General features: G+C 45.4%; 1 protein-coding gene across 4 annotated transcripts in view; it reads right to left on the minus strand.

Moving 5' to 3' along the window:
* The window catches only part of LMO2 (LIM domain only 2), a 33121-nt gene extending 16506 nt beyond the window's left edge, over positions 1-16615 (minus strand). Inside the window, exons 1-2 of one of the 4 annotated variants that reach the window (XM_055094270.2) lie at positions 15884-16056; positions 6642-6705 (exon numbers count right to left, since the gene is read on the minus strand). Coding sequence is in view for 1 of the 4 variants with exons in the window: in XM_034932386.3 (XP_034788277.3) it covers positions 16567-16600 (34 nt within the window). In the remaining 3 variants the exon portion in view is untranslated. Of the gene's footprint in view, positions 1-6641; positions 6706-15883; positions 16057-16566 lie in introns of those variants that run through there. The other 3 variants (XM_034932390.3, XM_034932386.3, XM_063608390.1) reach the window with 3 other exon arrangements.
* Positions 16616-21207: the final 4592 nt, after the last annotated feature.

A 21207-nucleotide genomic window follows, 5' to 3' on the forward strand; every position in this document is an offset into this window, starting at 1 on the left:
GGGAGTATTCAGAGTACCTACTTGTGGAGCTGTTCTAAGGATTCTGTGAAATGAAGCAGATCAGGTGCTTGGAGAGGAAAGTGGCACACAGTCACCTTCTATGGAAAATTTTGCTTATAAAAAGAGATTCTAACTTTAAAATGTTTGGGCGGCCGGGCGAGGTGGCTCACGCCTATAATCCTGACACTTTCGGAGGCTGAGGTGGGTGGATCACCTGATGTCAGGAGTTCGAGACCAGCCTGGCCAACATGATGAAACCCTATCTCTACTAAAAATACAAAAACTAGCCAAGCGAGGTGGCTGACGCCTGTAATCCCAGCTACCCGGGAGGCTGAGGCAGGAGAATTGCTTGAACCTGGGAGGCAGAGGTTGCAGTGAGCTGAGATCGTGCCATTGCACTCAAGCCTGGGCGGTAAGAGCAAAACTCCTTCTCAAAAAAAAAAAAAAAAGTTTGAGCACCCATTGATAATTCAGACCCTTTGATGGACAAAGCAAATGAGACATACAGGGTCAACAGCTCCTTCTTCCACCTCAGGCCATTGTCAAACCTTCCCCCACCTTCTCCTTTGGGTACCAAACCCTGGGCTTTATTTGCTGCTTCAAGTTCAAGGTGGGAGTCAGAGCCAGGTGAGCTGACTCACTGAGCTGTCTTTGTGCTTTTTGTTTAGGCAGTCTGTCTCCTCTCTGTAGCTATGCAGAGGCACCACACCTGAGTGACACACCACAGTGCCTGGGAACCCGGCACAGTATATTTGAGATCCAAATTCACTGTGGCCTGGAAGGCCCTATTATCTGGCCTCTGCTGCCCCCCTGTCCTTTTCTCCAGCATGCCCCTTCACTCTGTCTGCTTGAACCACACTGGCCTTCTTTCTGGTTCTTAAAACAAACCAAGCTGACCCCTACTGGAAGGCTTTTGCATTTGCCCTTTTCTCTGCTTGCAATGCTTTCCCCCTGGATCACCCCATGGCTCCCATGTACTTCATTCAGGTCTCTGTTCAAATATTTCATCCTCAGAGGGCTTTATAAAATCCTTCTTCTCCTCGATCTCCATCCCCGTTATCCTTCTTTGTTTTTCTTCCTAGCATCATCACTATTTGCTCTTTACTACAGATGTATGTGCAGGGTTTTGGGGTGTGTTTTGTTTTGGCCTTTCCTCCCAGCTAGAATGTAAACTCTGTGAGGGTGGACACTCTTTCTGACCTGTTCCCAGTTGTGTCTTCAGCACCTAGAACGTGCCTAATGTGTGGCTGGCCCTCAATAAATATTCATTAAAAGAATGACTGTACAAATGGCAGCACCATTCCCCTTGGCCAAAGCATGCCTGCATGATGCCCTCTGGGTGAAAGTGTAGAAGGAACTTCAAGGTCCTTTGTTTTTCTTGAGCATCATTACTGGGAGAAGAATAATGGTCCAGATACCATTTATATTTGGGACCAAGAGTTTGGTTTGGGAAAGAGATCAGGCTCTTGGCTCCCAGGAACAGAGAAACAGGTGGTGTCTGGAATTAACAAGGCCACTCTTTGAAGCCTGACTCTCCACTGCAGAACCTCTACCCTCTACAAGGACTAAAGTGTAGAATGCAGTCAATCATATGAGTAAAAGCAAAGGCTTTGGAGAGAGAAAGGCTTGTGTTTGAGTCTTGGCTCCTTTAAGTACATGGTTTTAGGCAAATTATTTAACAGCCCTGAACCTCAGTTTCATCATGTGCAAAACAGGGATAATAATATCTTCATTATGGGGTTGTAGGAATAAAATGAAATCATGCATGCCAAATGCTGAGCCCAGTGATCAACATAGAATGAGTGCTCAATGGATGGCAGCTATTATTAGAATTAACTAAGCAAAGAGAACCTCAGAGGACAATAGTCAACCAGGGCAGGGCTTTCTTGGCTGGACATAGATGGATAAGTGGAGTTCTGCCCTACAAGGGCTTAGTTCAAGTAAGGTGGGGTCAACATTCTTGCCTGGGGAACGGAGTGTCTTGTCTTACCTCTCCTGGTATGGTGGCCTCCATGGGACAGGTGAGTTAGGTTCACAGAGGCCTGGCCCAGGCTCACATTCAGGAAGGCAACATAAAGAAGGTGCCAGAAGCCATTCCTGGCCATTGGCTCTTCAGAGTCACGTGTCTCTGATCTAAGACATTGCACCCTAGACAGGCTTTCTATTGGAGGAAGTGGGGAGGATGAGGACAGGCCGCTGCTGGGGCAGCTGTGTTTTCTGGCATCTGGGCCATCAAAGGGCACTGAGCCTGGCAGAGGAAGGTGATTCTGACCTTTCTGATAGCACTTGCCCCTACAAGCTGTCTCCAGATTCTCTTTTTTTTTTTTTTTTTTGAGACAGTGTCTCACTCTGTTACCCAGGCTGGAGTGCAGTGGCGTGATCTCAGCTCACTGCAACCTCTGCCTCCCGGTTTCAAGTGATTCTCCTATCTCAGCCTCCTGAGTAGCCGGGACTATAGGTGCACACTACCACACCTGGCTAATTTTTGTATTTGTAGTAGAGTCAGGGTTTCACCATATTGGTCAGGCTGGTGTTGAACTCCTGACCTCAGGTGATCTACCCGCCTTGGCCTCCCAAAGTGCTAGGATTACAGGTGTAAGCCACTGCACCCTACCTGTCTCCAGATTCTTAAGCGACAAACCTCAGCAGGAAGGAGTAGAGCTGGAATCTTGTTAATGATGCTCCCTAGAAATGCCCATTGTTGAGGGAGGTATCCTTTGGCAAAAAAAAACAGAGAAAGAGCTGCTTGTTTTTTCTGCCAGTTTTTGCTGCTTCCCTTCAGTCACCCCTCATGTGTTTTACTGCCACACTAACTGATCTGGAATACTGTTTTCTTCCCTGTCAACACCATGCTCAAGAATTTGCAATAGTTCCCTATCGTCCATGACCATCCACAAGTTGCTTAACCTCTTGAGACCTCAATTTTCTCATTTTATAGAGAGAAGAGGCAGACTGGAAGGTTAGAGCTGAAATTCTGTGTGTGATTCTGTCATTCTAGCAGGTCGAGACCAAATTTCCCATGCTTCCATTAAAGGCACCCTGTAATCCTGCTCACTCCATTGATCCAACTTTACATCCCACAGTCCTGGACCCTGAACCTTCCCATCCAGCCTGTTCTCCTCTCTGATCTTAAATATCCTGCTTGTGCCATTTCTGTGCACTGTGTTATTCTTTTCTCTCTATCGGGGATGTCTGCTTTCTCCCTGTTCTAAAGCTTTGGTACTAGAATAGTAGAGTGATTAAGAGTAGAGGCTTTGAGATAAATAAACCTGGCTTCAAGTCTCTGCTTTACAACTTACTATCTGGGTCATCTTAGGAAAATCTCTGAGCTTCAGTGCTTTGAATGATAAAATACAGACAATGATAAATGTAGGGTTAGGAGTAGTCATTGAGATAATGTATGCAGTGGGCAGAGCACAGTGCTTGGAACATAGTAGGTGCTTAGTAAATGGCAATGATTATTGCAGTTAGTACAAGTTCCTCTCCAGTCTTCTCTGCTTCTCCAAATCTTGTCCAATGTGGACCCAGATCAAGCTACATCTTTACCCTGAAGGTTTCTCTGTCCCCTGAAGCTCATGGTGGTGATCCCTTTCTGAGTTCTTATAGCCCTTGGTCCTAGTGCCTAGCTAGGTGCCTCATTAGATTCTGCCTTGCAATGCAATAATTTCACGTGTGTGCCTGCAACATCTTGCCTTAAGTCCTTGGAGAAGAGAGACCATGGTTTTCATCTTCACCAGCTCCCAGGGTACTGATATAGATATGGAGATACTTAATCATTCCTTTTGAATTGAAGCCTTCAAATATCACATCCATGTTATCAATTGCCCAGTTCCTAGATTCACACTGATATTTACAAAGCCCTGAGGGTCTTTGCATTGGTGAGGAAGGCCTCCCCAGAATCATTATTGAAGATAGCCCATGCATTGTCACAAACCTTTTAAAAACCTGGTAACTAAAACTATAACATTCTTAAAGAAAACACAGGAGAACAGCTTCATGACATTGAATTTAGCAAGATTTCTTGGATATGACTCTAAAGGCACAGGCAACAAAATTAGAAATAGATAAATTGGACTACATCAAAATTTAAAACTTTGGTGAATCAAAAGACACCATCAACAGAGTGAAAGGGCAACCCACAGAACGGAATAATATATTTACAAATCATATATCTGATAAGAGATTAAGATCTAGAACATATAGGCCGGGCACTGTGGCTCACACCTGTAATCCCAGCACTTTGGGAGGCTGAGGTGGGTGGATCACCTGCGGTCAGGAGTTCGAGACCAGCCTGGCCAACATAGTGAAACTCCTGTCTCTACTTAAAAAAAAAAAATAGCCGGGCGTGATGGTGTGTGCCTGTAATCGCAGTTACTCAGGAGCCTGAGGCAGGAGAATCGCTTGAGCCCAGGAAGGGAGACAGAGGTTGCAGTGAGCTGAGATCGTGCCACCGCCTGGGCGACAGAGCCAAGATCACACTTCCAACCTGGGCGACAGAGCAAGACAGGCTCTGTCTGGATTTAAACAATCCAGTTTCAAAATGGGCAAAGAACTTGAATCTCCATTTCTCCAAAAAAGACATACAAATGGCCAATAAGCACATGAAAAGATGTTCTACATCACTAATTATTAGAGATGCAAACCAAAACCACAATGAGATACTACTGCATACCCATTAGGATGGCTAATGCACAAGTGTTAACAAGTACTGGTGAGGATCTGGAGGGTTTGGAGCACTTGTGTATTGCTGGTGGGAATGTAAAATGGTGCAGGCATTATTGAAAACGGTATGCCGGTTCCTCAAAAAATTAAAAACAGAATTACCATATGATCTAGCAATTCCATTCTGGACATAAACCCAAGAGAATTGAAAACAGCAACTCAAACAAATATTTGTACACCCATGTTCACAGCAGTACTATTCACAATAGCCAGAAAGTGGAAGCAACCAAGTGTCTATCAACTGATGGATTTTTTAAAGTGATATATGCATACTATTTTATGTGTACATATATATATACATATGATATATACATATGATATATATATCATATATATGATATATACATATGATATATATCATATATATACATATGATATATATCATATATATGATATATATATCATATATATACATGCAAACACATATGATTCCACCTTAAAGAGAAAGGAAATTCTGACATAAGCTACAACATGAAAGAAATTTGAAGACATTGAGTGATATAAGCCAGTCCTGAGAGGACAAAGACTATACATGATTCTACTTTTGTGAAGTACTTAAACAAATACATAGAGACAGAAAGTCGAATGGTGGTTGCCAGGAGCTAGGGGGAGGGGATAGTTATTGTTTAATGGACAAAACATTTCAGTTGGAAAACATTAAAAAGTTCTAGAGCTATATAGTGGTGATGGTCACCCAACAATATTTATGTGCTTAATGCCACTGAACTGTACCCTTGGGAGTGGTTAAATGTTAAATTTTACGATATACGTATTTAACCCCTACACGCCCCAAACAAATCTGACAAAAGTTAAAGACCATTCCCTAGGTGTAGCTCTGTTCCTACATGCAAAATTTTACATATTGTTCCAGGGAGCTCACGGTCTTCTCAGGTTCATCTGTGGAACCATTCGACAACCAAATGTTATGGGGAAGCCAGTCTCATGAGCTCCAACGCATTCTTCAGTGCAATCAATGGCAATCCCTGCCCACTTAGGCCTTTTCGAATAGTGCTCATCGCTGACTTCTGGATAAACTTCTTTGCAGAAGCCCATTTGGCTCCAAGGACAGAAAAAAAGAGTGCAGGTTGTTATTACGCAAAGCCACAGCATTAAGGAGCTCAACATTCTTCTAGACATCTGCCCTCCTGTCTGAGAATCCAATACTTAGAGTATAGCAGGTCCCATCTCCATTTGGGATGGCGGTGGTGGAAAAGGGGGCGTCTCTGATGAGCAGAGAGCATCTTTAATGCCTGCTCAGGCCAGAGCCCCTTTCCAAAGACTTCGAGACTGCCGTGGGCCTGCTGACTCCTCTCACGCTTTCAAGCTACAGTGCTTCCCATCACATTGCAGAAGGCCGCCTTGGGTCATATCTCGCAAGGGAAGAGCTATTAACAAATATTCCATTTGTATTTCCTGCGTGGCCCTCCATCTGGAAATATCTTTTATCTGGCAACTTTTGCAAAATGAACCGAATCTTGAAGGAGGTCTTGGCAGGTTTATGCTAGACTCTCTATCACTCCAACAAGTCATTTCCATCCTCGCCTTCACAAGGGTCAAGCAATTGTGACTTGGGTTGGGAGATGGGGCTGGCACGGAATGGTAGCAAGTCATCTAGGCTCTGAGGCATCTTTTTAACCCTGAAAACGTCCACTTGGAGGGCAAGAGCCAAATCTAAAAAATTATTATACACACTGTCTCTCAGCTCAAATATGTATGCTCTCACTCCAAGTTCAGATCACAATTTACAATTCCACATTTTGTAATTGTTAAGTGCAGTCTGGCTTCCCCAAAGACCGCAAGTTCATTCTGCCCAGGATTAAATCCAAGAGCCTTCTTAGCCCAGTTTCTGGCATGCAGTAAGCATACAATAATGGAAGGAATGAATGAATGAACAAATGAATTAATGAAACCCACCTTACCTGCCTCTCCACTAGCTACTGCAAGTTCAGGTTGAAAAATATCTTCTTTTCAGAGCAGTTGTTACTGAAAGAAAATGAGAGGAACCCTCTGGTTTAGACAGCTAGAAGTAGAAAGGAGAAAGAGAGAGAAAAAAAATTCTTATCTTCAGTTAGAGAAATGTTTCCACAGGTCCTTGATAAACTAGGGAAAAAGACCCCCAGGGCTTTCTGATAGCAGGCGGGTGTCCTTGATAGCGTGACGGGTGGGGCAGGCGGAACTTTGGCATCAGGGCGCAGGGATGGATTCTAACGGTTTCTTTGCTGGTTGAAGAGGCTGCTTCCTGCCGACTTCTTTTTTTTTTCTTCTTATTCTTCACTTACCAGCCCAGCTTGTGAATGTGAAGGAGTTGTCCCTTTTCCAAATGAACAGGACTGGTGTATCAGGTGGCCTTGCCATTGGATGCACCTGCCGGTCTGAGAAAGCAAGTGTTCTGTCTGTGTCTGCAACTGTTTGTGTCTCACGCTTTGCAAATCTCTTATCCCTCTGAGTCTCAGAAATCCCCCATGAGTGAAAAAGGGCAGGTAGCCTGGTGCCCATTTGATAGGAGAGGAAATTAGGCCAAAGCCCTTTCAAATCTCAAACATGCCTAAACTAGAGAACTGGATGACCCTTGTTCCTTAGACTTGGGCATTCTTGCTCACAGGAATGTCTTTTGAAAATTTATTTTTCAAGAGGAAGAGCTTCATGAGGCAAAAGCCAACATGCAGACACTGTATTACCTAGCGGCATTTATTGGATTTGTCTCTTGAGTGATTCAAACAAAAGATTACGGTTATAAATAGATAGACCTAATTGTTGCAAACAATGCCTACCTTTTATTGAGCACTTATTATGTGCCAGGCATTTTAAATACTTGATCTTATTCAATCCTGATAAAAAACCTCCTGAGATCAGTAATATTATTCCAATTTTACAGAGGAGGAAAGTGAGAGAGAAATTTCAATAACTTTCCCAGGGTCATACAGCTGCATAAATGTAGGAGACGGAATTTAGACCTAGGTCTTCTGACTATGCCCTCACCTCATTCACTATGCCAGTGTTTCCCAAATTTCCTACGTTTGCATGTTAGGAATACATATTCTTAGGCCCATACCCAATCTCCCAGATCAAGGGAGAAACCTCAGAAGGCCTTTCCCTGGATACCTGATCTAAAAAATAGCCTCCTCCCCAGGCACTAACACACCGTTATTTAATTTTCATCATTACATTTGTCACTACTTGATATTTTCTTATTTGTGTATTTGCATATTATCTTTCTTCTCCACTAAGGGATGAGTTCCATAAGTGCAGATACAAGATGTCCAACGTTTTAACTTCTAGAAACTGACCAAGGGGGATGGTACCTACGAAGTACTCAAAACATATTTATTAGATAAGTTAGTAGACACTGTCCAAAGTATTGTGTTAAGAAGAATTGTGAGTCTGGACCCAGGTTCTGGAGAGAAGATGAGAACACTGGTGTGTGTCCTGAGGTTTCAGGATGGGAAAGTGTTGGCACATATGCCATGTATTTGCCATCCCAGAGAAAGAAACTCAGTCTCCCCAAAATTAAGAGGAAGATGACACAGCAAGTCAGTAGGAGAGCCAGGTAAAATGCAATCACTTCTTTCCAAGACCTTTATCTCTTACTTGGAAGTCAAAATGAACACATTTGTAATGGAGAAGAAATCCATGGTCAACAGTGAGGTGCTGATCAAAACTGCAATCAGATTGGATTAGGGAGAGATCAGAGTGGATGGACATCAGCATGGAAGGCTTTCTGGAGGAAGCAGAAAATCGAGTTGCCCCTTGATGAGCGATTATCTGGAAACTTCCTTTGTTGTCAGGCTTGTACTTTGAGCTATACATAGAGTGTTTTTTAGGCCCTTGCAACACCCTAATGAAGTAAGTATTGTAATCATAATTTTATGGGTGATGAAACTGAGTCACAGAAAGCCTACAGAACTTGCTCCAGCTCACAGAGCTACTAAGGACTGAGTAGGAATTAACAGCCAGTGATTTCAATAATGGTTTTCTTAACAGAGCAGGTGTGTCTGGTAGGAAACAGCCCAAGTAAGGGTCTGGGTATGGGGTCAGTTGGAGGAGCTGGAGGTGCAGTTCACAGGTAGTAATGAAGTCAGCTGGTTGCAGAATTGGACCATAACAATATTCCAGTGAAACGAACCAGATCTGCTGTTCTCTCCCATTTAAAAGCCTTGGATGCCAAAACACACCACACCTGACCCGGTGATCACAGGCAATTCAAAGGTGTATTACTTATGCAGGCATAGGCAGCAAGGGAAGCCCCTGGTTGAAGGCCCCACTGAGAAGAGGACTCCCTGACTTCTGGGGAGGAGAAAGAGCCTGGTGCTGGGGACCTACGTAGATATAGGACAGGGGCCCACCTGTTGAATAATGCCGAGAGGAGGTAGTGGGGGAAGATTAATTTTGAGTGATCTGCTCCAGTGGGGGTCAGGCTGGGGGCGGTCAATCAAAAAGAGCAAGGGTGAGTTTTCTTGCATATGATTACTAGGTGCTGCAGAGGTGAGTGGGGCTGAGTGGGTGGTGAGGGGCGGGGTGCCCTGATGGTTTCTGCCCCAGTGGGTGTTAACTATTTGGACAAATGACATTTTGCTGGGAGCAACTTTTTGCACTCAACTCAATTTCTTCAAAATTCACTCCCTAACATTTGGTTCACCATCCAAAGAGCTAATATACTTGTATATAGGCTGTACCAATTTTACATAGCCAGTGCAGTATGTAAGTCTACTTGTGGGCAGGAGGGCTCCTAAAACAAGGTCACCCCAGGCTATAGGGGACATCCAAGTCCTAGGGAGTTCAGAGTACCACATGTAGAATTTGGTTTCTGTTTGGTGGTACATCCATTGGGCTATTTGGATTACTTTGCCTTGCAATATTTATCCACCTCCAGCAGGATACACTATGCCCTCTGAGAGCATATACTCCTTCTGGGAAGCTGGCATATCATCTGGAGCTAGTCTCTTATCTGCCACCCTGGCAGTTAGGGGGTTTTGCCCTTCAGTGAAAGCTTCCAGTGCTGCTGTTTTTTGTGTTACATGGGCTGATAGAACCTCGGACCTTTCTCTGAAGTATCTGCTAGTTTTCCTGGTGTGATCATATTGTAAGACCTTAGTCCCACTCTTCTGGCCCCAAGTCATGCTTATACCCAGGACAATGGGTAGGAAGACTGCCCATCACCTCTGACTGGGGACTGTGACCAGCAGGGTTAAATTGCAGAACAGTCAGAAAAATGTGAAGGGGGTTGTCAGACTTAGCAGTGTGCAGGTGAGTTTAGGTAGTTGGGACGTCAGGAGGAAGTTATCTAGGAGTGGAACAGGTGAAGCAGGTTCCCTCTGGGGCTTCCAATCTCTTGTGTTCCTTTAATATCTGGGGTGGGCCATGACACTAGTTGTGCTATGTGGGCCTAGGAAGATACAAGCATAGGCATGTATTTATACATTTGGATAGATGTATGATCTGGACTCATGAGCCGGGGACCAGACTGGATAACATCTGAGCCAACATAGGACAGGGCAAGACCTAGGAGCCTAGACCAGAAGTGTTTGGTGTTGGTGGTTTTGTGGTGCAAATAAGGGAGTGGCCTGCTCATGGGGGCAGATAGGAGGCCCAACATTGCATGAGGTCCAGCCACTGGGATGTGGCTTTATCTCTGTGTACATACAAGTTAGCCCGGAGATAGCCTTAGGCAGTAGAATTGCTTTGGGAGGCCCAGGAAGGGAAGTTCCAGCCACAATGGCAATGAGGTTTATTGTGCCCAATGGGGAGGAAGTGAGAGGAGAGAGTTATAACTTTGGTGGCCTGTGTGGTGGCCACCCTTTTCAGGTATGTGACAAATGCTGATTGAGGGATCCCCCAAGGGAAGCTGTTTGTGCTCCAGCAAGGGGGTCCCTTGGTAGATGATGTGGGTAACTGGTGGGCAGCCTCCAGGATGCAGTGGTTGGCTGGGCTGTGGTCATCACCTGCAATGTGGCCATTGTCTCCCTGGGCTGGTACACCTTTTTTTTTTTTTTTTTTTTGAACCAGAGTTTCGCTCTTGTCACCTAGGCTGGAATGCAATGGCACAATCTTGGCTCATTGCAGCCTCTGCCTCCCAGGTTCAAGCAATTCTCCTGCCTCAGCCTCCCAAGTAGCTGGGATTGCAGGTGCTCACCACCACGCTTGGCTAATTTTTTTGTATTTTTAGTAGAGACGGGGTTTCACCATGTTGGCCAGGCTGGTCTCAAACTCCTGACTTCAGGTGATCCACCTGCCTTGGCCTCCCAAAGTGCTGGGATTACAGGCATGAGCCACCATGCCCGGCCACAACTCTTAAGTCAGATTTGGGTCATGGAGGTATAGGCTGACATCTGGAAGGGTGTCACAAAGATGCACAAAGCAGAAGGGGTGCTTGAGGGCACATTTAGAAGGGGTGCTGGAGGACACCACATGCGCTGGGCTGACAATTGGGCATCATTACTATGATAAAAGTAGTTTGTAGGGGAGGTGGGACTAAACATACAGGACCACATTCCTTTTTGTTTGTCCTGATGGCTGCTCAGGATGATGTGATATTCCTGGCCCATGGTGTTGTAGAAGAATTGTACATTCCAAACAGATAGGGATGACACTGTGGGTGCAGTATTGCCGAGGTGTCCCAGCGCTGAGTAGGGAAACTGTGTCCCAGGCCACCAGCTATATCAGGCATAGCCAGCTATAAAAAACCTAAAAGTTTCACAATAACATTTTCAGTTTTTAGACTCTGTAATAGCATTTAGGGCTGGCCTTTTATAATGACAGGGGCATCTGTATCCCACAGCTGTGAGTGGCTGTCCGTGCTTTGGCATCCGTGGTGGGGAATAGACAGCCTCAGGCATTGCTATTTCAGAACACGAATGTTGGGGGGCTCCTTCGTCTTGCTCCAAGATCCACATGGTGGTAGGTGTCAGTCCAGGGGCCAATATTCTATCCCCTGTGGAACAAGCTTAACATTAGCCAGCCTTTAAATCCATCACAACTGGTAGATGTGTTAGGGGATGGGAGAGCCTCATTTCCAGGCTGGTAGAAACATGTTGTCAGGGACTTCCCTCTTCCATCCATAGCCAGCAGGTCCCACTTATTATTTGCCATTGGTCTGACACCGATGCTTTGTGAATTGTGGATAGATTGAAAAAAGATATAGGAATGAAGGATCAGAGGAGCAATCCCATATGGGAATCCATGACTTGGAACCTGGGACTCTTGTCAGAACTAGTAAGTGTAAAATGAGGGCATTTTATTATGGATGAGGGGCCCATAGGGGCAAGTATCAAGGGAGATAAGAGCAGTAAGGAAAACTGATTTGGAAACCACAAGCCATTTTGTAGCTTTAAGAGAATATACATCGTTGTGGAGTTTGCGGTAGCCTGGTGGGAGAAGTGAGCCAGCGACAGACAGGAATACATGTCCACCATGGTTAGGGCATATTGTGGGGTTGGGGAACCTGAGGGAAGGACTCATTACCATCAATTTTCCATCATGAGTGTGGTCAGTTTCCTCAGTGATTCTGCTAGGAGTGACATATTGCACCCACCCATACTTCTCCACAGATATTCAATATGTTTGGGATAGCAGTTGATTATGGGTGGGAAACGTAAATGCAGCATCTTATTGTGGAAGGCCTTAGCTGCAAGTCTCCAGGAATGTGGATTTTTTTTTTTTTTTTGAGACAGGGTCTTGCTCTGTTGCTCAGGCTGGAGTGCAGTGGTGATACTGTGGTTCACTGCAGCCTTGACCTTCTGAGTTCAGGTGATCCTCCCACCTCAACCTCCCAAGCAGCTGTGTGTGCCACCACGCTTGGCTAATTTTTGTTTTGTTCTTTTGTTTTGTTTTTTGTTTGTTTGTTTGTTTGCTTTTTGTAGAGATGGGGTTTTGCCATGTTGCTCAGGCTGATCTCAAACTCCTGGGCTCAAGCCATCTGCCCGCCTTGGCCTCCCAAAGTGATGGGATTACAGGTGTGAGCCACTGCACCTAGCCAAGAATGTGGATTTAATGAGCCACTAGTCCATGGAAGACTCTTGAACAGGGGAAGGATGTGAGTGGAGTTGCATTTGGGTTGGGTTGGGGTGGGGAGAGGCTGGAGGTGAGGCTGCTGTGCTAGGAGCTTAACCACCAGTGAAGGGTTGAAGAAAGGAGGTGGGGGCAGGGGGAATGACTGAGTGGGCAATGACAGAGGCACTCACGTGACTGGCCAAGACTTGTCTGCAGGAGACCAGGGAGCTATAGCCAGGCAGCTGCAGGGCCATTGATAGAAGCTGCCATGGCTTGAGCACTTGCTCTATGCATACTCACGCAAGCGCATTCGTATATGATCTCGCTCATCCCTCACACTGAGGTCATTTGTGGGATGCAAATGGCCAGCCTTATGCTTCTGCCCCATCCACACAGGTCAGGGGCCATACTCTGTGCTGCTGCCAGGGGGATCCTTTCATAACCTGCATCAGATCATTTCGCTCCTCTGCTTGAAGCTCTCCCAAGGTTTCCTTCTTGCCCAGAGTAAAAAGCCAAAGTCCTATAAGGCCCTGCATATCTGGCTCTAGCCATCTCTGTGTCCCCTTCTCTTACACTCCCTTCCTCCTTCCCTCCCTCTGCTTCATCCACACAGGACCCCTTGTCATTCTTCAAACTCTTGCTTTAGGGCCTTTGCTCTTCTCCTTCTTCCGGGAACATTCTTCCCCAGATGTGAGTTCTTCTTATTAGAAAGGTCTTCCTTCATCACCTGAGTAAGACACTAATAACCCGGGCCAGCGCATTCCATTTTCCCTCACTCTGTGTTATTTTTCTCCCTAGCACATATTGCCATTTGGCATACTATATGTGTACTTGCTTATTTGATTGGTGTCTGTCTCCCCCTCTCAAGTTTGTAAGCTCCTTTCAGGCAAGAGCAATGTTTGTTTTGTTGACGTCTACGTATCCGCAGTGCCTAGAACAGTTCCTGCTGTGTATGAGGCGCCCAGTAAACACTTGCTGAGTGGAAGAATGAAGTGTGTATTATCATCCTGATTCAATGAAAGGGAAAACTGAGGCTTAGGAAGGGTACGCAACTTCTCCAGGCAGGACAGCTAGTAGTCGCCAAAGCCAGGGTTCAAGTCTGACTACAAAGCCTGTCCTATTTCCGTTAGGGTAGAATACCCTCGAGGAGTCTTGGATCTTTGTAACTGAGAAAATGGATCTTTAATAAACAGAAATGGGGAAATTGAACAGGTTTGGGTAATAGGGGAAAGATGACAAGTTCATTTGGAGCTCTGCTCTTCTTTGAGTGCAGTGGGACCTCAGAGGCTAGGGGTAGCCATTTGAGCATCTCCTGTGTACCAGGCACTGTACTGGGCACTAAGAATTTAAAAATAAACAAGACACCATCCCCACCCTTGAGGAGCTCACCAACTAGGGGTGAAATGTCCAGGACACACTCTCTGAGTTCCTAGGGCTGCAGCTAACCTTAGCCAGACCAGAGCACAGAGATGAGCTCGCAGCCAGACTCTCCAGGCCAGATACGGGCCAGGCAGCAGCATCCGTTCAACAGAATCGCTGAGCAGTTCTGTTGTGCCAGACAAAGCAGTCACACTAGAGATACAGAAGCAGGTCAGACAAGGGTCCATTCTCAGAAGCTCACAGCAGTGAGGAGGAAGCATCCTTCACTCATTTGTTCATTCATCTGTCAGCTAGAAAACAAGTACTTGCCATGTGCCAAACACTCCTAGGCTCTTGTTATAAAACAATGAAGAAAAGAGACATGATCCCTACATTCAAGGAACTTACAACCTAGTGGCGGTGTGGAGAAAAGGAAACTCTTATACGCTGTTGGTGGGAATGAAAATTAGTACAATCTCTAGGAAGAACAGTATGGAGATTTGTCAGAGAACTAAAATTAGAACTACCATTCAATCCAGCAATCCCACTACTGGGTATCCATCCAAAGGAAAAGAAATAATTAGATACCTGCACTTGTATGTTTATCATAGCACTAGTCACAATAGCAAAGATGTGGAATCAACCTAAGTGTCCATCAATGGATGATTGGATTTAAAACTGTGGTGTATATATATGCAATGGAATACTATTCAGCCATAAAAAAGAATGAAATCATGTCTCTCGCAGCCACATGGGTAGAACTGGAAGCTGTTATCTTAAGTTAAAAAAGTCAGACACCGAAAGACAAATATCACATTGTTCACTCATAAGTGGGAGCTAAATAATGTGAACACATGGCATTAGGGTATGGAATAATAGACACTGGAGACTCAGAAGGGTGGGGGGAGGATGATGAGAAATTAATTAATAGGTACAATGTGGTGATATCAATCTGGTGATAGATATCAATAGATATCAATCTGGTGATAGATACCTTAGAAGCCCTGACTTCACGACTATGCAATTTACGCTTGTCACAAAATTGTACTTGTTCCCCATAAATTTATGTAAGTTTTTTTGTTTTTGTTTTTGTTTTTATGAGATGGAGTTTCTCGTCACCCAGGCTGGAGTGCAATAGTGCCATCTCGGCTCACTGCAACCTCTGCCTCCTGGGATCAAGCAATTCTCCTCTCTCAGCCTCCCGAGTAGCTGGGATTACAGGCATGAGCCACCACGCCTGGCTAATTTTCATATTTTTAGTAGAGACAGGGTTTCACCATGTTGCCCAAGCTGGTCTTGAACTGCTGACCTCAGGCGATCTGCCTGCCTCGGCCTCCCAATGTGCTAAGATTACAGGCGTGAGCCAATGTGCCCGGCCTCTAAGTTTTTTAAAAACCTAGAGGTGAGTAATTATAATAAGTGTTATTATTATTATTATTACTCTTATCAACAATGACAATGATGACTGATGAGAGCTAAGTGCCAGCTACTATCCAAGCACTTCCATGATTTATTTCTGTTATTTCTCACAATGACCCTATGGGTACCCCTATATTACAAATGAGAAAACTGAGGCTGCCATCTTTCTAAGGTCTAAAGTGATTTTCTGGGAGCACAAACAAGAGCTTAATTAATTTTAACAGATGAAGACAGAAAAGGCTTCACAGAAGATTCACTTTTTCAGGGCAACCTAAAGAAGTATGGGTTGGTTTTCTTTAAGCTGAAACATTAGGGCAAGAACCTGGAGTAATATCTGCTTCAAAGGGGAGTTATGCAAAGTCAACAAGAGAAGACGTGTAAAACCCAAGCACAGTACCTGGCACAAAGTAGATGCTCCCAAATCTTTGTTCCCCTTCATTGATCCTCTGTGATGGAAGGAACTTGTAGCCACTTTCCCCATCCGCCTTGGTTTTTCAAAAACACCCTTTGAAGTTATAACCTCCTTGGGAGCCAAGGCTTCTCTGAAGCACCCCATTACAATCTTTGCCCTCAACTCAGAACTGGAATGTGTTTGAAAATGCTAACAAGGGCAGCAGCCCCACCTCTTCGTCATTGCCTAAGGTTGTTAGGCAAACACACACACACACACACACATGCACACACACTCACACAGTTGCTGGGGAGATCATGGTAAACACAAGCCTCTCTTTGGGATCAGAATAATTGAGTGGTCTCCCTTTGTGGCCAGTGTACAGGAACAAATTAGATGGGTAAATTAGCAGTTCCCGAAGACATTAGCAACCAGCGGCTCACACAGCAAGCGCCTGACTCACCGTGGGGCCTCTCCAAGTCACAGCCTATGAATAGATGCTCTTCCTCCCTCCGAAAGAGAAGCCAGAGTGCCCGGAACACCATAGGGGAAGCTTGAAGACTTGTACCCCTTTGGAGTCTTTTTATTTTAAAAGACCAATTTAATTACCACTTCTTCTGGCTCCTTGAAGATGAAAAAAGTTCCCTTGCAATCCTCCATTCATCGGAGAATTAATGAAGCCTACTCACCAGCAGATGATGTAATCCTGGTGGCTTCCCCCATCAGATCTAGGCTGCCTGCCCCACGGATACCTTCTGGGCTAATTGCCTGCTTTGCACCTGTTCCTTCTCGGGAGGCCCTGGCACCCTAGCACCTGGTGCCTGTGCCATCTCCCCTCTCTGCCAGGACACCCACAGGCCCTTGTGAATAGCAAAGCCCACTTAACGGCTGAGGGCAGGTGGGGGTATTTCCTTCTCAATTCTGCTCAAGGCCCGTTGCTGTTCTTTGAGGATGTTGCAAATCCAGGGTTTGGAGGGCTGGGCCTCTTGGTGGCCTGGTTGTCTATCTGATAGGGCGGAGCCTTCACCCTTGCAGCGAGCTCTGTCACACCAGATGTGCTCTGTGTGGAATCCTAGGCCATCAGGGGATTCCTTAGCAAGCCCTGCAGGACCCAAATCCTAACTCAGACCCTCATCCTCCTACTCAGAATGTGGAGACTTGTGATCCTCAGTTTGGACGAATTCCAAGAGATCTTCCAATTCCAAGAGGCCGTCTTTGGTTCTGTTCACACATAGCTCCCTCTCCCTCCTAGGCCTTCTCCTTTTGAATTTCTCCCCTACACCATCAGCCTGTATTTACTTCTCCTTCTTGCTTAATGCATTACTATATTATCCCAGTTAAGGGGGTCTGCAGGTTTTATCAGAAAGTTCAGAGGCTCACATGACCTGGATTGGAACTTGGCTCAGCCACTGACTAGCCAGACAAACTCAAATAACGTACACAGCTTCTCAGCACCTCACCCCCTCATTCATAAAAAACAGGGACAATGGTACCCACTTTGCAGGGTTGTTGAGTGGATTAAATTAGACAACACAAGGAAAGAGCTTTCCTAAGTTCCAATGCTATGTAACACACACAGTATTGTCTTACCCAGCAATAATTTCGGTGCACGGATCTGATCATCTCTTAATTAAATATTGAATTCTCCTAACACGGTTCTTTTTTTGAACCCCTCAGGGTCTGAACAGTTATAAGTGCACAGAATTTGGGTCTTTATGAGCTGAATAAAAGGAGACTCCGGCTCTCTTCTCTTTTGTCCTTACCATAAAGCTCTTATCAGCTGCTCTCCTGGCCCTGCCTCTGACCCTGGGCTTTGGGGCCACTATAGGCTCTCCTTTCCTTGTCCCCCTCTGAGTCCTGAAGTCCTGGTTTGCAATCTGCTGTTGCAGTTCTCTGGAATGGCTGCTTCCCCATGCGCCCCTGTCTGTCAGCTACCTCCCCCGCATGCATGTCTGTCTGCTGGGCAAGGCCCAATTCCGAGGTGACAGCTCACCGGGCCTCACCCACAAGTCTCTTCCAAGCATTAGCAGCCCACCCCAGTCCAAAGATATCTTTTATAGCTGATCTCTGGTGGCACCTCCTACCTTCCAATTAGGAGCCTGTCAACACCCAGGCCATCACTCTTCCTGCAGTGTCTGACAACACACACGCCTGCCACGGCTGCGCCGGGAGAGTCAAGCAAAATTATTTCCGTGGTGGTGGTGGTGGCCTGAGCACAAGAGTTGAAATCTAGGTGAATCTGAATCTAGTTCTGCCTTCTCACTTTGCAAGGAGGTGTCTTATTTCTCTTTGAATTGGCAGCACCAAGCATCATGCCTGGCACACAGTAGGTACTCATAAATAAACACGTGTAAATCAAAAAGGCCGAAGATACATTGCTAGCTTGCAGACTCCCTTTCTCAATGTCTAATGATATCCAGTTCAATTCTTTCTCTTACACGTGCAAATCAGAAAGTTAGCTCATAACTCATCTGTTGTGATTTTTTCTTTCCTTTACTTCTGTGGTTGAAAATAAATTTACCCCAGAAAAGAGAGAGAGAAGGTGCCTGATTCCTTTGTCCTCCCTCTTCGATCCTCTCTAAATCCCTGGGTCATGGTAAGACTCTCTGAAATTCAGGGCCATTTTCAGACACTGGAGCCAATGAGGGAAGTATGACACAATCGAACATTTTTCTTATCTGGCAGTGTGGTCTGGTGGTTAGCATACGGGCTCTGCCAGTCGGAAGTCTGCCTTTCTATTTCTGGGGCTTAGGGGAAACCATGAAGCAACAGTCTTAGCAGCCCACTCACTCTTGCTTTCTCTTTCTCAATGTAAAATTGAGTTCACATTGGACCTGCTTACCCACAGCAGTCACCAGCTCAACCAGGGAAGGAAACGCACCACCCTGCTAGCCCTGCTTCAGCCTTGGGTGAGGCTGTGAAGGCTGGTGGTAAACCGATGAAAGATAATCCAAAGAAATGAAAGTGAGGGTGATGAGTAGGAGAGCGGTTTGGGGCTGAGGGTACGAAGATGCCATGATGACTGACTTAACCACATCAAACTAAACCATGTCTCCTACTACAACTCACCAGCCTGAAATTGTGAGAGGATCTCGGGGGTGGAGATTTCGCTGGCTAAGGGGCACCCTGTGTGCCTACAAGAGGAGGTGGGAGGGAAGTTAACCTTGCGTTGTCCTCCAGGGAGCAAATCCAAAAGTGGGAAAAAGGGGAAGTTCTTTGATCTGAAGTAGAAAAAGTCGGGGAGAGAAGGAGAAACACCCAGAATGGCAACAAATTTGATGAAATCAGAGGACAAAAAGAAGAGAAGGGTATTAAGATCAGATCTTCTGAAGGGCAGAGAACTATAATGACACAGTTGCTTTATTGCTGGACCTAGGACAGTTTATACAGCAGTTCGGAAAGGCCTCTTGAGGGGTTATCTGTGTCAGCCCAGCCTAGCATCGATAGAAACATGAATCTCTGGGAAATTATCTTGTGCCTCAGACTTCAAAGTACATAGAGATTTGAACAGCCTTGAAGTCGATAGGAAAACTTTCAGCATTTGATCAGTCGAATTATCCCACCATAACTCTGCAAGTTCTTGAGCCACATCTAGAAAGAACAAGGCAAGTTAGGGAAAAATCATCATTTAACATGTCATTTCCTTCCTCATTTCTACCCGAATGATCTTTAGGTCTCAATTCCTGCTCCTGTTGTCGTTTTTGCAACCAGGAAGCTGTGAGACCTTTGGGTTATCTTTAGAGTGAGACCCTCTAGAAGGTTTTAGGCCGAGCCTTGGGCTGGGTGATGAGATGGCATTGACTGTGGGCTGACTATTGCTTTGGAGTTGTGAGAATTTCCTCTCTGCAAAGGAGGTTCAAATACTATGTTTTCCCAGCTAATTGTTCATTATGCAGAGTGTCAGACTATGGTCAGAATATAGTGTTTTACAGGATCCCAGTGTTAATATCACAGAAAAGTCCAGCTGACATTATGTGATGTAGGGTGCTTTAAAAGAAAAAAAAAAAAAAAAAAAAAAACAGTTCCTCTGCAGGGGGCAACACTAAGAGAAGGATACTAGCTTTTTTTTTGTTTTGTTTTGACAGAGTCTTGTTCCTGTCGCCCAGGCTGGAGTGCAGCAGGGCGTGATCTCAGCTCGCTGCAACCTCAGCCTCCTGGGTTCAAGCAAGTCTACTGCCTCAGCCTCCCTCGTAGCTGGGATAACAGGCGCCTGCCTCCACACCCGGCTAATTTTTGTATTTTTAGTAGAGACAGGGTTTATCCACATTGGCCAGGTGGGTCTCAAATTCCTGACCTCAAGTGATCCACCTGCCTCGGCCTCCCAAAGTGCTGGGATCACAGGCATGAGCCACCACGCCCCGCCAGGATACTAGCTTTGTGACGTCAAAAATCTGCGTTTGAATTCTGTCTTGGCCCTTATTCAGGCAAGCCACTTACTCTCTCCTCCTCCACTTTTCATCTGCAGATGAGGATTACAAAACCCTCTTAAGGCTGTTGTGAGAATTTAATCAGATATACAATTAGTATAATCTCTGGCACATAGCAAGTTGTAATTTATTGCCCCTCTGTCCCAGAGTGCATGTGGAGACTTAATTTTTAAATATTAAAAACAAAGTTTTCACTGGGTTTCCAGTCTGTTGATGTTTATGGAGAGAAAGCTTTCAACTGACAAACGCTATCCAAGTGACAGAGCCCATTTCAGGATGGCGACTAAGGCTGATGATGTCCTGCTCTTAAGTGGAGATCAGCAAATGTTAAACAGGAGCCCCACCTGCTCTACCAGACAGCAGCAAAGTGCTTGTCTCATTTTCTTTCCAACATGTTACCATCCTTGTGTAACAGACAAGGTAATTTAAGCTGGGTCTAGACATGTCTGAACCAGTCTGGAGGGCCAATAGGACACCCTCCCCTCCCAGACCTAATTACTTGCAGGATCAAGGAGCCTCTCAGAGAACAACATGTCCCATGGAGAAGCAAAGTTGAAGGGGCATTTGTTTTATTCAAGAACAACAGGAAATAGCAGAGGAAGAACAGCTCTCGGACCCCCAGTGGAGTCCTAGAGCAAGAGAGCTATAAGAGAGGGAGTGAAAATTGAATCAAAGGCTTTTCACTGAGATATCTGGGGAAGAGCAAGACACAAAGCTCTGGGGCCAGCTGCTTGGCTGTGAATAAAGATGATGGCACTGGTGGCTTCAGGGAATGGTGCCCTAAGGGCCAGTTTCGATGACCGTGGTTTAGGCAGCATCACTCACCTTTGAGGTCATTCACACTTACACATTCATTCATTCATTCATCTAACACATTTATTGAGTGGCTGTTATGTGCCAGGT

The sequence above is a fragment of the Pan paniscus genome, chromosome 9 (assembly GCF_029289425.2).
Source record: "Pan paniscus chromosome 9, NHGRI_mPanPan1-v2.0_pri, whole genome shotgun sequence".
Lineage (NCBI taxonomy): Eukaryota > Metazoa > Chordata > Mammalia > Primates > Hominidae > Pan > Pan paniscus.